We start from the raw sequence: 14627 nt of genomic DNA on the forward strand, positions 1-14627 counted from the left end.
ACTCCAGACATACAGTTTGTGGTGTAGTCGCAAAACTACGGTGACCAGGAGGGGACAAGTTTGGTTCACTTAGGTTTGTCCTGGCCATGAAATATTGATTTGTGGGAACCCTTATGTTGATCCACAACATCTTAACAAGAGTTATTCAGTGAATGTGACATACATATTCATTTTATTTGTACTCTTATGTCATCCAAAAGCGTCATTGTTATAAAACGCCCTTGTATGCAATTGTATTGAAATCAGTTATTAATTTTAACCTTTAACAATAAAGTACCAGCTGACAGGGTTCCCTGTATAGTTTACAACATTAGCTGAGGAAGACTATTTTTTTCTTTGAGAAAAAAAAAGCATGTACTAGCCTGTAGATCCATATATATAACCAAATGAATCGATGTTGAAATTTGCGTCAATACCACAGTTTTACAAAGTCTGGTTTTCCTTTGGAATTGGGTTACTTTTAAATTGTTGCCACGGGTTGATTAAAAAAAAAAAAAAAAAAAAGTAGATTTTCAAAAAATGATCTCAACAAAGGATCTCATGACTACTACAAAAGTGAACCAAACATATCCCCTCCCAGTCACCGTACTATACATTTATGCCAAAGGTTGATTACTTTTAACAATATTTTTGATACGATTAACAATATTTTAACTTGCTATATCTGGGAATTCAACAGTAGCCATATTCTCAGAAGCAGCAATATTCAATTAATAGCATTATAGCACAATAGCATTATATCTAAAACAACTGGTAAATCTTTTTTTTTTTTCAAGGCAAGCTAATGTCTATGCCCATGTTGAAGGCAAGTACTAGGTATTGTGTATTCATCCTTTTTGTCATGCTGTAGATTTGTAACAGCCAAGTGCATTACATGATTGACAGTGAATTGAATTGGAAAGTGGATTGAATGCTACAATGGTTTTCAAAACAGACGGCAACACAACACCCACACATTAACTCAATCATGAATGACAACATGGCATACGGACAATCGCTCAAGCTAGCCAATAATTACAATTGTTGAAAAGAACAATGTTTACAACCTACTTTAGCTTGTGAAGTGTGTCCGCAGTCTTATGCCGAGTTCAGACTGCACGATTTTAGCCACGATTTTGGCTCGCCGACAGGTTTTGAGAAATCGCCGACAAATGCCCGAAATCACAGGCAAATCGGTGCTCGTTCACGCGAGTGACAATCACGCAGTGTGAATGAGCAAAGACGCGATCTGAGAGAATCGCCGACGAGTCGCGGACGCCCGTGAGATATTTGGCATGCTAAATATCTGGACCTGTCGGCGATTCAAAATCCTGCTGTGTGAAAGTGTTCTGACTGAAAACTACATCGGCGATGACCGACAGCCAATGAGAGAGCAAGATACAGAGCAGCGGGATGTTCAGGGAGGAGTTATAGGTCACAATATCAGTATTTTAATAGATATATTTACAATTATATCAAACAGAAACAAAGCACAAACATTTGCTTGACCAGCAGCAACAGCAGCACATTGCAAAATTATTTATATACCCCCAACTCTCTTTGCATAACACACAGTCCTTGCTCCCCTTGTCTTCCCAGCCATTTCCTCATGCATAATGTTTTTCTTTTTCTCCTTTTCGCTGCAAATCAGTACACAGACAATTTGGATCGCAAGCTTCTTGCAGGCTATCATTTTTAATAACAATTTCAGTCTCGCGCTAGAACTGCGGTCTACGCACGCGGGATTTTGCGCTATTTCCTTATCACTTCTCGCATGTGTTTGGTTGCGAAACGTAGTTTACGGACCAGACAGAAGTTGTCGGCGATTCTTCCTCCTGAAAGTCATGCAGTGTGAAACCTCCTGTTGCCGATGCATCGTGCAGTGTGAACACACCGGCAACTGAATGTTACCCTGGATAGTCACGCAGTCTGAACTCGGCTTTAGAGAAAGCATATGACGCATATTTGCACCACAGGTAGTCTTACAATACTTTTACAAATACGCCACAAATATTGCAGTCTCCAAAGAAATGTGCAGTTGTTTACTATGCTTATACTACATATCGCCCTCCCTCGGGCCCTTTGGGACCTCGCTTTGCACTTGCATTGGCATTACTAGACGTGGGGCTGGTAAACTCCTTGGAAGCAGATTTGGTTTTTCCCCTGGGAGAAGGTGCCACAGGGGGCATCTTTAGGATTCCTCCAGGCTCAACAATAGTGTTGATCACTAAGGCAAGACAAAACACAATGGATATAGGGAAAGCCCCAGAATGTGTAGCATACAAGGTCAAAGTTAAAGATCTAATGCTAATAAACTCACCCTCAAGTTGTCTCTGGACTCTTCGCAGTTCTTGGAGAATAGATGAGATTTCCTGCTTGCAAAGCAAGGAAAATAGATTACAAAATCTCTGAAATGAAAGTCTTGTCTAAGAAATTGCCTTTAATCAGGACAGAATTTACCTTATTAGATGTCTTAAGGACAGGAACCTCATTTTCAGCGTTGATTTTTGCCTCTATTTCCTCCCAGACTTCAGTCTTGTTATGAAACAGAACTCTAAAAGAAACAATATTTGTGGGACTATACAGACAGAACACCTGAGCACTTTGTTTTAAAGAACAAATGCATTTTGTGCTTTTCAAGTCTATTAGCTTTAAAGATATCTACTGTTAGCAGGGGGTATTAAGGGAATGGAGATTCTCCTCCTAGAGAATATGTGAAAATATGTGTAGTCCTCAATATTTAGACTTTGTGTATCTGCTAGAGATTGACTTTGTCAACCTTAGAAGGTCACTAATATATACAGAGTTGTTATATAGTAAACCTCCTATAGTGACCTCCTAAGGTTGACAAAGTCAATCTTTAGCTGATACACAAAGTCTAAATATTGAGGACTACACATATTTTCAAATATTCTCTAGGATGAGAATCTCCATTCCCTTAATACCCCCTGCTAACAGCAACCAAGTGGTTTATGGTTATGATGTACCTACAGCCTATTTGACCTTTAAATAGGAATCATACTTCATTTTCTCTGCTAGTTGCTCCGTGTTCTCTCTGATAGCCTGGGAGAGCTGGGAGACTGGGTTCAGCATTAGATTGTCCAGAATTACCTGTGATTAAATTAAGAGTCAAAGGTTAAAATTAAAAATGATGTAATTGTAGTTTATCTATACCGTATCTGAGAGACACTGCCATTGGCTATGAAGGTTGTAACACCCTAAGCAAATGACTAATGGATCAGTTTATTAGTATAATGAGCAAAGGATTTGACCAAATTTGACCTCTTCACGGTTCCAGGGACGCCGTCTGGAACTGTCATGGTCGTTCATATTTGAGTCCTGGTCTATTGGACTAGTTGAGCCTGGAGGAACCTTTTGATAGTTCAGACTTGCCTCGGGTATATGCTGTACCAGCTGTAGATTAATCAGGGATGGGAAAGCACTAGTAAGAACACGTGGACATGACAATGGCAGGTAAAATTTGATGTTAACAGACATACATCTCTGAGCTCAGATTACAATGGAGGCTTCAGAGATACAACTCTGTGAAGATATCTGTATGATCATGCTAATTCAATTGTGAATAGCAAAGGGTTCTATGTTCAGAGTCAACATAGTTGGACAATCTCCTTAAAGTGAACATAACCTGTTTTGTGAACATACAGCCTTAAAGGGCACCTATTATGCCCCTTTTTAGAAGATGTAATATTGGTCTTGGGTGTCCCCAGAATGCATTTGTGAAGTTTCAGCACAAAATACCCCACAGTTAATTTATTATAACCATTTGAAAATGTCATTTTTGGGGCCTGTTTTAAAAAGAGCTGTTTTGGCGTCTACCACTTTAAATGTAAATGAGCTGCATATCCCCGCCCTGCTGCTGGACCCAGATGATGAAGACAGAGACTCTGGCACAGAATAAACACGAATGAGAATGGACTAAACGTCTCGGAATGGTTATTTGATACATTTATGTACTTACAAAGTTTTAATCGCGTCCCCTTTGCCATTATGGATGTGCAACACACACACACACACACACACACACACACACACACAAACGAACTGTGATAACGTTCGCGCAATTTTTTGAAAATACACACACACACACACACACACACACACACACACACACACACACACACACACACACACTACTGTGATAACGTTTGCTAAGTACAAACGATTTATTTATTTATTTCTTAAGGGGATGGAGATAGACGTTTATATACTGTCTATGGAGATAGAGCAGACCTTAATTTATTTACATTTGTAAATGCTGCAAAAAAAATGCCTACGTGACATAAAACTGTCTGACGTTGTTTGTTGAGACATCCTATGACGACGACAATAAATAGCTTTAGACGCATTTGTTGTTGAACTGGCTGACATCGATTGAAATGACTATTTGCTCAAAAATCATAAAATACACTTACTTCTGGAGGTGACGTTGGATCGCGAACAGTAGGCAACGATCCACACTTGAGGATTAACTTTGACCCTGGTTCACTAAATAGTCAGTCAGAAAATGAATCTCGTATTTAGGAAGTTTAAGTGGTGCCTTTTCTTCATAAATAAAATGTCAGTGAAGACTAGTATGTCCATTCTTACATCCCACAACAGAACACCTACACTTCTTAGGAGACATTACCGGCTGTCGTTGAAACAATGGAGGATGGTGTACACAGATCACCGAGGGCGGGGTCTATGCCAAAACCAGATGTCAATCAAATCACGTCGGTGGGGCTTAGCTCAATTCTACGTCACAATGAGGGAACTCTAGAACAGGGTGTTCTGAGACAGTGCTTATGATTTATTGAGATAGTAAAAAAACTACTGGGTGGATTTTTATCATTCTAGGGTGGTTTTGCTCACACACTGCCAACACACATTTATGTTCAAACACCATGTAAAAGTGAATTTTGCATAATAGGTGCCCTTTAAGAGTGAGTTTGGAAGTGAAGTTCCATACATTAGGGATGCATTAGGGAATAAATCAATTAGAGCAGCAGTTTCAACAACAGGTTCCAAAGGTGGACATCAGACAGCTGTTAGTACATTGATTTTGGACAACACTTGGTGATAATGAGTGATGAACTCAGCACCTGAGGTAACAGGAACCTCTGTAATGATGTATATGGTCTCTGCACAAAAGAGAAAATATACAACAAAACGTATGCAAGATTACAAAAAAACCTTGTACTTTAATCTTAATCATCTTTGGAGACACAATATAATTATCAGGAGGTGTACCATGCTACTTCACCATGACTTCTTGGTTACAGAACATGCTTGGTTACCTTTGACTTTAGCATTTTATCTACTATGTTTTCTCCTCATTGTGCTAATGAGGAGATTGCAAACATTTGCAGCATGTTCTGCTTCATACTGAAAAGGTAGTGGAATGGGCCAGTGTATATGATGGGATGCCATTTAACCAAGCAAACAAACTTTAGGCCTACCTCCTCTCTGGTCGAGATAGTGGATGCGGGGGTATTTGGCATGGAGCCTGGGGAAGTGGTAGCTCCTAAGCCTGAGGATGTCTGGGTGTCACCATCCCCTGCTACATCATGGATTTCACGTGCAAGAATAGCAAGATCTTTGGCCAGGTCTTGACTCAGCCTAAAGGATACAAGTATTAATTTTGAAATATATATTTTTTAAAAATCAGTCATATATTTATGCATGCACACACTACCCAATGCATTACCATATTACACCACAACAACAACAAAAACAAAATAACCTGGCAATCTCTGCACTATGAGTAGACCAATTCTGGAAGTGTTCATTCTGAGTTTCGTCTTCTTCCGTTTCCAAAGAGCCACATTTCAGCCTCATTTGAACAGTCTTCTGTGGTGTCTGTGTCTGAGTTGAAGCTGAGGTATGGGAGCGCTTTTGCTTAGAGTTGGATTTGGTCTCAAACTCCTCCTCTGAGGTAGAGGAATATTCTGAATCCTTTTGTCTATGGTGAGAACCTCAAGTTTAAAAAAAAAAAAAATTTGGAAGTGAATATTTCTAATCAAAGTATCATGTTTGTAATTTGAAACATCAAATATTGTCAGTAATAATGAAAAAATATTCAAAATGTTGAAAAATGTTATGGTACTCCAGTGGTCTTGTCTATAGAAACTGTATTTGTAGATCTAAGAGTATTAAACTGACAGATACTCACCAGCTGTGCTACTGTGTTTAACTTGGTTAGAGCGGGTACGAGTGGAGGAGTGTTTCCCTGCTGATGCAGTCCCTTTGCCGGAAGCCTGCCTCACCTCACATGAAGCCCCTTTACTCGCACTGCTACTCGCCTCTGTAGGATGGTTAGAAATGCCATGCTTGCTTGAGGTGGATTCATTGTCACTTGGAACAGTGAAGGATCTAGTTCGTTTCCGAGGCATAGCAAGAATGTCCAGCCTTGAGAGTTTCTTGCCTTCAGCAGGAGTCTTACTGTGGTCGGAGCTCTGAGACGCACGGTCCGTCTCTGCACCCTCATTGTCTGAGGTCTCACCTAGTCGAGCTCGGCGGAGCATCGAGGCACGGGTTGGTCTTGGGGCTGAAAGGCTATTGGATCGGGTGAGCACCTGAGGGCTTCCTTTGGTCACCTTACTGGGGTCCTCCTTCTGCAGGGGTGCAGTGAGTTTTTTGCGGCTGTTGGGCCGTGAACTTGACTCATGGTCAGAAGCAGCAGCTTCTTGCCACAGCTGTTGACCATGCTGATTATCCGAAAGGTCTAAAGAACCACGGTTACCAGCACTACGACGAAGCTGGAGACGACGACTCATTTCAGCTTTACTAGTATTATCTGCAGAGGCATGATTTCTGCGTTTTTCTGATAGTCGTTCACGTGCTGTAGGTTGCCGTGCTTTGTCTTTTGCAGTTAAACCGAAAGATGATTTCTCCTTACGCTGGTCACTTGCAGATGTACGCTTCTTAGGTGCAGTGACAGGAGCATTTTTACTGCTGACCATGCTTACAGTACTGGCAGTATCAACATCTGAATCACCAGACAGGGAGTCCTCTTGTGCAGGAGAGCTTCCTGTTTTTGAGCGTTGACTAGATCCAGGTAACTTCTCTTCTGGTGATGCCAATGATTTATCTGCTTCCTTAGGAAAGGGAAATGTTTCTTGGACAGTTTCCTCTGTATCCAAACATCTCAAAGCAGGATGACTAGAGATATGTGGTAGTTTCTTGACTTGAATGTTGTCACTTGGCCTATCTTTGGTAAAACTCTCCTGTCGAACAAATGAGGTTGAGGTCTCTTTGGTGGGCACCACATCCCTGTTATGTGCCTGAAGGTTCGGGGCTGACGAGTTGGGCTTCACTGGACGCCTAGACTCATGGCCACTCAAATGTTGTATCAAGACAGTAGTTGGGGGTATTTTGGGAGAGCAGTCTCTCTCTGGCTGTGAAAGAATTGGACTTTTGGATGCATCTGACTTGGATGAACCATCTTCAGAACCAATATAAAATGAGGTGGGTTTGGGAGTGGGTGGTGGCTTCTCTCTAAACCCTTTAGAATGGTTTACATTTTCAGAAGGTGAGGTTGAATGAGGTGAGGTGAATATTGAATTTCCTCTCTTTTCTTGGCTCCTTCCACTCCTATCAAGGATGGAGCTGTCATCTGAACGGCTGGTGTCACTCAGACTGTCTGGGTCTACATCATCTTGGACACGTAGCCTCTGATTACAGTCCTGCTGCAGTGGTGCTCTAGAACCTTTCTCCGGTGGTTCATGGTCCACGTTAGTTTCATGCCGGATCAAGATACTAGGGGTTGTGTTCTCCAGTTTTTCTCCTGGTGGAACCTGAGGAAGTAGTCGTCTGGTCCTGAAACCTTGACTGCCATCTGATTCCGAGATATCCAAGCTTTGACTTAATGTCACTCTATCATCTTCGAAATCAAAAGAGTGAAAATAGTTATTATTTTGTTGGCTATTCATAATGAAATCAAAATTTGTATTGCCAACTTGTTCAAACACAACTTGTGATTTTCAGTGAAAATACCTCCGTCTGCAGGCCCATTTTTGGGTGGAATTCCCATAGATCCTTGTGTAGATCCAGGATCACTATAAGCGTCTGCTAGGCTGGCCCAGCGTGAGACCCATTTAGGCTCTCCTACACCAGGATGTGCCTAAATCACGAAGGACAACAACTATCAATCATAATTGCATTAATTGTTCACTATTCACTGACACCGTTAGGGCGACATTTAGTAATGAAGGAGAGTACTGTTGTCAAAGCAGTACATAATTGCAATACCTGCAGTGATTTGACTTGGTCCCCACCATGGCCCTGTGACGATGTCGACATTATATCAGCTGCCATACCGTGGTTATGACTAAAGAATAGTTGCTCATCTTTACCATTATCAATCACAGGCCTATAAACTCCAAGAGTCTGACCACTGTATTCTGGTGCATCTAAAACACCAAACACCTGTGAAATGAGAACAAATATGATTTACTATGTTTCTCAAACACTACTCAAATATTTTCAGATCACATTGGTCAAACAGGCGGTGCACCCCAAATTCACACCAGAAGTTGAAACAGATATTTATATTTCGGACAACTCAAACATTGAACTCAATACATGCTTTGAAAGTGCCAAAGAGACACAATTTTCCACTCTTACCATTCAACTTACCAATCACTTACTTATAGTATCTGTACAGTACACTGTGATAGGAGAATTTTACACCAATTGTAATATAGAATCTACATATCTCTTTCTCAAGAAAAAGAAAAAAAGGCTTTGTCACCTGGTCAATCATACTTCTAGCTTCCTCCACTTCCTTATCTTGTGACTCTGTCTCAATTGTGTAGGTACCAGCATCACTCAGACTGTCCTCCTCCTCAGTTCGTGTCACCCTTGAGTCCTTAGTTTCAACACCACTAGCTAATAGAGGTGAAAACGGGGGCACAGATGACCCAGCTGAGCAGACTGGGGAGGCACTAGAAACTGCAACCCTTCCAGGGGCTTCCGAAGGGACGGAGACAGGGGAGGATATTGGGAGAAGAGACTGGGATAATGTAGGTAGTTGAGAAGGAGAAGATGGGTACGACAGAGATGAGGGTCCAGAGGGCTCTGCTGGGGAGGGTAAAAGAGTGTGTGATGGGGACATCATCACAGGTGGGGCAGACAAGGGAGGTGGGGAAGTTTTTCCTGCATCCTTCAAGAACTCTGCAGTAAATTCCTGAGCAAGATTGGACTTCTTGCCCACACTCCCAAAAGGCTTAATGGTGATAGCTGGTGAAGAGCGAGAAGAGGTCCCTAATAAAGATGTGCTGGTCCTATTGTCTTCTGTCTTCTCTCTCTTTAGTGAGCTTGATCGCTGTGAACCTCCATGGCTTGAACCTTTCAGTGGAACAGTGATTTGCTGTGTTGGAGGAACATGCCCATGCACAGAGGCTGGCCTTTCCCCATGAGCCAGGCCTTTGCGTCTCTCTAGTTTGGCCTTCAATGCAGAGTATGAGTCAGCATGCGCAGAGTTGTGGGTAAAGGACTGTGACCGCTTCTTTCTGGGATTATCATCAAAGAACTCAATAATGAAGGCTTGCTGGGTGTGAGGATCAGGGGGAATGGGCTTAACCTCTGTCTGGTGAAGGGAGGAGGCTTCTTGTACAGGATGAGCCTCACTTTCATCAAGAACACCTTGATGGGGTTTGTGTGGTGAGACTGACTGAGGATGATGAGTTTTTTGCATTGAGACAGACGGCTGGGACAGAACTGATTCTGATGGTTCAGATGGCTTAGATTGCGCTGACTGGTGTGACTGTACTGATGATTGTGATTGCATGGAATGATGTGACTTGCTGTGTTTTCCATTCAGCAAAGGGTCTTCTGAATCACTCTGGGTTCCATCATCATGATGGTGTCCTATTAGGATTGCAAATATAGTGTATATTATGGCTGTCAATCTAATAAAAAAAATAAAAAAAATATGTAATAAAAGTTCAGGCAGTTAATCATTCCTCATAGCCTGTATGTCAAATCTATAATAATTTCTTTTACTAAAATCGTGACAATCAAAGATTGAAGTTTGTTTTTACGAAGACTACAGCCAGCTTGCCTCGTCTAGACCTACTAAGAGCAGGCACAGCCACAGAAAGTCTAACAGAAGGAAGTGTCTCTTACCTTTGAGTGTCCGAATATGCATTGCTAAGTCACTCTTAGTGCTGTACACATCCTCGCAGGGTGGCCGCCTGCACATCATGCTGACATCACTCTGCACAAGCCAATCTGCCACCTTGCTCTCAGCTGACAGAACCTCAGTGGGTGTGGCTGCCAGAGAATTACTGGGCTGTAGCTGCTTGCTACGCTGACGAGAGGAGAACTTGGTCACGTGATCCTTGATTTTAATCTTGCCTGGCATGCAGTCATCAAACTCGATAGTAAAAGAAGCATGACTTTGGACAACTGGAGGTGTAGAAATCAGAGAAACATTGGTGTCTTTGGTTGGGATGTCAATCAAATCCGTCGTTGGGGACTTGGGTTGTATATGGAACTCCTTTGTTGGAATTTCAAAATAGCTGGGCTCTCGATGGTACAGGTAGGTTGACTTGGGCTGGCCGTCACGGATCTCTTGAACAGAGATGTTAAATTCATCCTCAGCTATCTCCTTTGTGATCTCTGTCAACAGACACCCACACCAAACTATGAATATGGTAATAAGACAAATGTCCATATTAAAAACTCATGAAAGTGGCCGTAAGGGTGGACAAGTGCTTACCTGAATGATTATCCCCTGACCTTTGTGCTTCATTGTGTGCTCCCTTGTTCCCAGAGTCCTCCTCACCCCACCATGATGGCTGTCCATACAATGGTGTTGGCCGGGGTACAGGGGACTCTGAAGAGGAACACATGTAAACACAGAAAGAGAGATGATGAATTGGTTATTGTTACATCCCAGGGTGTTCTAATATCATTTGTTGTGAGAAAATATTCTCGTTCCCTGTGTTGTGCTCTGTTTCTCTCCCTCACTCTCTCACTCAAGTTAATTACCATCAGCTGGAACTCATTGTGAGCATGCCTGAGCAGAGGAGTATAAATGGTGCACTCACAGAAGCCAGTGCTGTAGAACATTCTAGTGATGGGAAGTTTGGATCATTTTACTGACTCTCTTGTTCGATCTCGTTCATCAAAATGAGCGAATCGTTTTCGAGTCATTTCGTTCATTTAAGGGGCTTTAAATGTTATACTTTTAACTGGCGATTTCCCCGAACACATCCACCTACGCAATCTTGATCATATTCTGAATTAAGAAATCATTATAATGCAGTCAAAAATAATTTACAGGGAACATAAATAATTACTTTACCTTCCGAGTCTTTCGTTCATTTGTCAAGTGACAAACGTAATGAACTGATCGTTCATGAACGACTCATCACTAGAACATTCACCCCAGCCTTAAGGCCCGTACACACCGGGACGAATATCGGCGCGCGTTATTCGCCAGCGTTTCTCAACACGTTTTTTGTGTTCACACCCAAGCGATTTTCGCTGACGATGAGCCGAGTGAACATGCAAATTCATTCCCTGACATTAGATGGCGCTTAATACCACTCCATAACAGTTCTCTTTTATCAAGATTTTTGTAGTCGCTGTCGCGTTTGTCACAGTTCTTTATGTTTCGACACCAACGAGACCAGCAGCTCTACATTCATCTTGCCTTGCATCTTCCTCGTCTTATTTCTTCCCGGCAGTGTTTAGACGCTACTCGGCATATATCTTCTTCGCCGTTACGTTTGTGTGCTCGGCAAGACCGTTTTGTGTTTGAGCGCCCCCAAGTTGTGTTTTACTGTAACTTCAGAAGCTCCAGACACGTGAGCAAAAGCACCAATCTCATTGGACGGATAGTTTTTGACGCGGCGCGTCAAACCCTACAAAACGAACCCGAGGCGTTTTTTTAAAAATGACGCTTTTATGCGTGGCGTTTTTCGCGTCGGTGTGCACACTCACATTGGCGCCCTTTGTTTAGTTACGAGGCGTTAAACGTCGGCGAATATCGCGCACGAAATTCGTCCCGGTGTGAACAGGCCTTTAGACTGGAAATTGTCTGTGTGAGTGTGCACGCATGCTGAATGAGCACTAGTGCTTATCTTTGAGTTAGGACTGGGACCTATGCTCATTTGCTGTGTGGCAACAACAGTTAGCAGGTTATCCTTGTGAGGGTAACTAGAAGGTATTGTAACATTCTAGTGTTGACTTTTTACCTGTGGGTATCTAAAAGGTATTGTGAAAGCAGGTATTAATTTAATGTTCTGTTGGTAATTAAAAGGTATTGTATCACTTCTTATTAGCTATGTTTACTTGTTTATGTTTATCTGGGAAATGTAGGGAGAGGGTGCTTTTTTATTATTATTTTGTGTATATTTTTCTCCTGTTTTTGGTTTGAGAGAAAGCTCAGGGAAGTTTGTTGTTGATTTTTATCTTTGTTTTTGTGCAGGGTTGGAACTCCTTGTGTACAGCACTAAGAGTTTGTGTGCAGAATCTAACTAAGGTTACTAAGCTACCTAGCTTAGTTACCTTAGTTAGCTTCTGTTCTGTTTATTATTTTAGGCCATACTCTCTCCTGAAGATTTATTCCCATCTTTTGATAAGCTTTTTGATATACAAAGGAAATAAATAACATAACTTTAAGGAAAAGTAAAAGTATGTTTTCACTCTGAGACTGAGGCTGAAGTGTGTTCTCCACGTATTTTTACGTCTCTACGTTACTTTTTATTATCATATTTTCTTTTCCATTGTTACCTCCCCTCCTGACCCCTAGACTGGGAGGGGAACGTAACAATTGGGGGCTCGTCCATTCCCATTAGCCTACATGTTAAGCACAAACAATTCTTTAACACTTCATCACTGTCAGAAGGTAGGAGCAGCTCTTATATCAGTTTACTAAAACACAAAATATATGACTGTCCTCCTTATTCCAAACATCTAGTATCCTGGGCATATTTCTATTATATATTCTAACATATTAGCCATATGACCTGAAACAAGTTTTCTTGTGTCAAGTCAAGTCACCTTTATTTATATAGCGCTTTTTACAATACAGATTGATTCAAAGCAGCTTTACAGAGATAACAGGAAAATAATGCAATAAAGTTTGTTTTGGCTGTACAACAGATCTAGAAGAAAATAGTGTCATAATCCATCTTAAGTAAGTTCAGTGATGGTTCATTTTTGTTATAAAAAGTTATTAATTTTGTTCATTTATAGTCGCTCTGGAGAAAACAGTGATGTCATCGCCCAGCTCAGTTCAGTTCTCACATAAGGGTTTCAATGCAGGTAGATCAGATTGTGAAAATGTAATGTCCAGTATACAGGATGTTAAGTAGGCTTTTAAGTTTTTATATTACACAATAATATAGTTGTTAACCACTTACATATGGTTAACAAAAAATAATTAGTGTTACTCTTTGCATATTCACTTTACTATGCATTATTTCAAATGTTTTGATTATTATTATTGCAATATTTTATCTAAAAACTCAAACAACCCTCATGTTGATTTTTCTATTTCAGTTTCTTTGTATTATTTGTAATAAAAATAGATATTACATATATAGAAACACTAGTGATGTCAGACTTTTAGACACCACTGTATGTATATAGATTTAATGAGCTTTTCAACACTCTACAGGTTGAGCGGTCCATGAGCCATGTGGTGCCAACAGATGCTCATTGATGTGTGTGTCAATGCAGTGCCAGCAGCTGGACTAAGGCATAAGGATTATCTTTTGTATGTGTCACCTGGCCAAAAGCTCGACTAGGAGGGGTTTACAAACAAACCAGGCCTCCGTATACTGCAGTCTTACAGATAAACAGAGATTAACAAATGCAGATAAGAGACATGATCTTGTTGTTAGATACCCTCTGTACTACATGTTGCAAAGCATTTTTTAAATTCTTTTTATCACTCTGTCTTTTTCTCCTGACTTTGGTCATTCTTCATCACTCTCACCTGTGAGACTCTTGCGTTCAGAACGCTCTAATTTGGTCCTTTCTTCCTGCCGGTTCTGTTGCTTCCCCTCTACAGATTTTATGTCCATCTGCAGCTGACTGGTGTACTTCTCATGCTGACACAGCAGGAGGCAGTCCACCAAAATATTAAATGTATTAAACATACATCATTATTTTTATATGCTTCAGATAGAACATAAAAAAGACACACACTCACAAACATGTAGAACCATACCTTGAGGGCCTCTTCAGGGACTTTATGTTGACTCTTCTCGAGAATATACACATGTGAATGTGCTCTTCATGTTAAGTCAGTACATTACAACTTAGATGTATATAAATCTTCTGATTACCTGTATCTTAAGCTGACAGGAATTTAAATCATGGTAACACAGTCTCTCCAAAAGGTTGTACAGAGAATGCTCAAGAAATTAGACAACAGACAAAAAACTGCCTCAACCAAATTTAAAGTGTCATGCTTTGGCATGCATAGAAAAGCTAATCAGGTAAAGGATATCATATCCAAAACGAACGATGTCTGACAGCTTGAGGGTTATGTATGTTTGGTCTGGAATTCTCAAGTCATTCACAAAGGTCTGAAATGAGAGAAGAAAAAGAAATTATATATATGTGCCTGAGATATTGGAATGCCACAGCGAATGAAGGCAGATTATTAGGGAAAATGCTTTTGTCTC

At 41.0% G+C, this 14627-nt stretch overlaps 1 protein-coding gene across 1 annotated transcript in view; it reads right to left on the minus strand.

Moving 5' to 3' along the window:
• Positions 1-2030: 2030 nt before the first annotated feature.
• Positions 2031-14627, minus strand: part of cep170bb (centrosomal protein 170Bb) — a gene marked incomplete at its 3' end in the record, with an annotated part of 135152 nt that continues 122555 nt past the window's right edge. The window contains exons 3-19 of the mRNA XM_081377885.1: positions 14453-14528; positions 14168-14229; positions 13934-14048; positions 10703-10819; positions 10108-10602; positions 8732-9849; positions 8230-8406; positions 7975-8101; positions 6152-7861; positions 5723-5954; positions 5439-5598; positions 5082-5120; positions 3262-3393; positions 3002-3090; positions 2440-2533; positions 2300-2351; positions 2031-2206 (exon numbers count right to left, since the gene is read on the minus strand). Of these exons, the coding sequence (XP_081234011.1) occupies positions 2031-2206; positions 2300-2351; positions 2440-2533; positions 3002-3090; positions 3262-3393; positions 5082-5120; positions 5439-5598; positions 5723-5954; positions 6152-7861; positions 7975-8101; positions 8230-8406; positions 8732-9849; positions 10108-10602; positions 10703-10819; positions 13934-14048; positions 14168-14229; positions 14453-14528 (4971 nt within the window). The remainder of the gene's footprint in view (positions 2207-2299; positions 2352-2439; positions 2534-3001; positions 3091-3261; positions 3394-5081; positions 5121-5438; positions 5599-5722; positions 5955-6151; positions 7862-7974; positions 8102-8229; positions 8407-8731; positions 9850-10107; positions 10603-10702; positions 10820-13933; positions 14049-14167; positions 14230-14452; positions 14529-14627) is intronic.

The sequence above is a fragment of the Scardinius erythrophthalmus genome (genome assembly GCF_964197995.2).
Source record: "Scardinius erythrophthalmus genome assembly, chromosome: 11".
NCBI classification, from domain to species: domain Eukaryota; kingdom Metazoa; phylum Chordata; class Actinopteri; order Cypriniformes; family Leuciscidae; genus Scardinius; species Scardinius erythrophthalmus.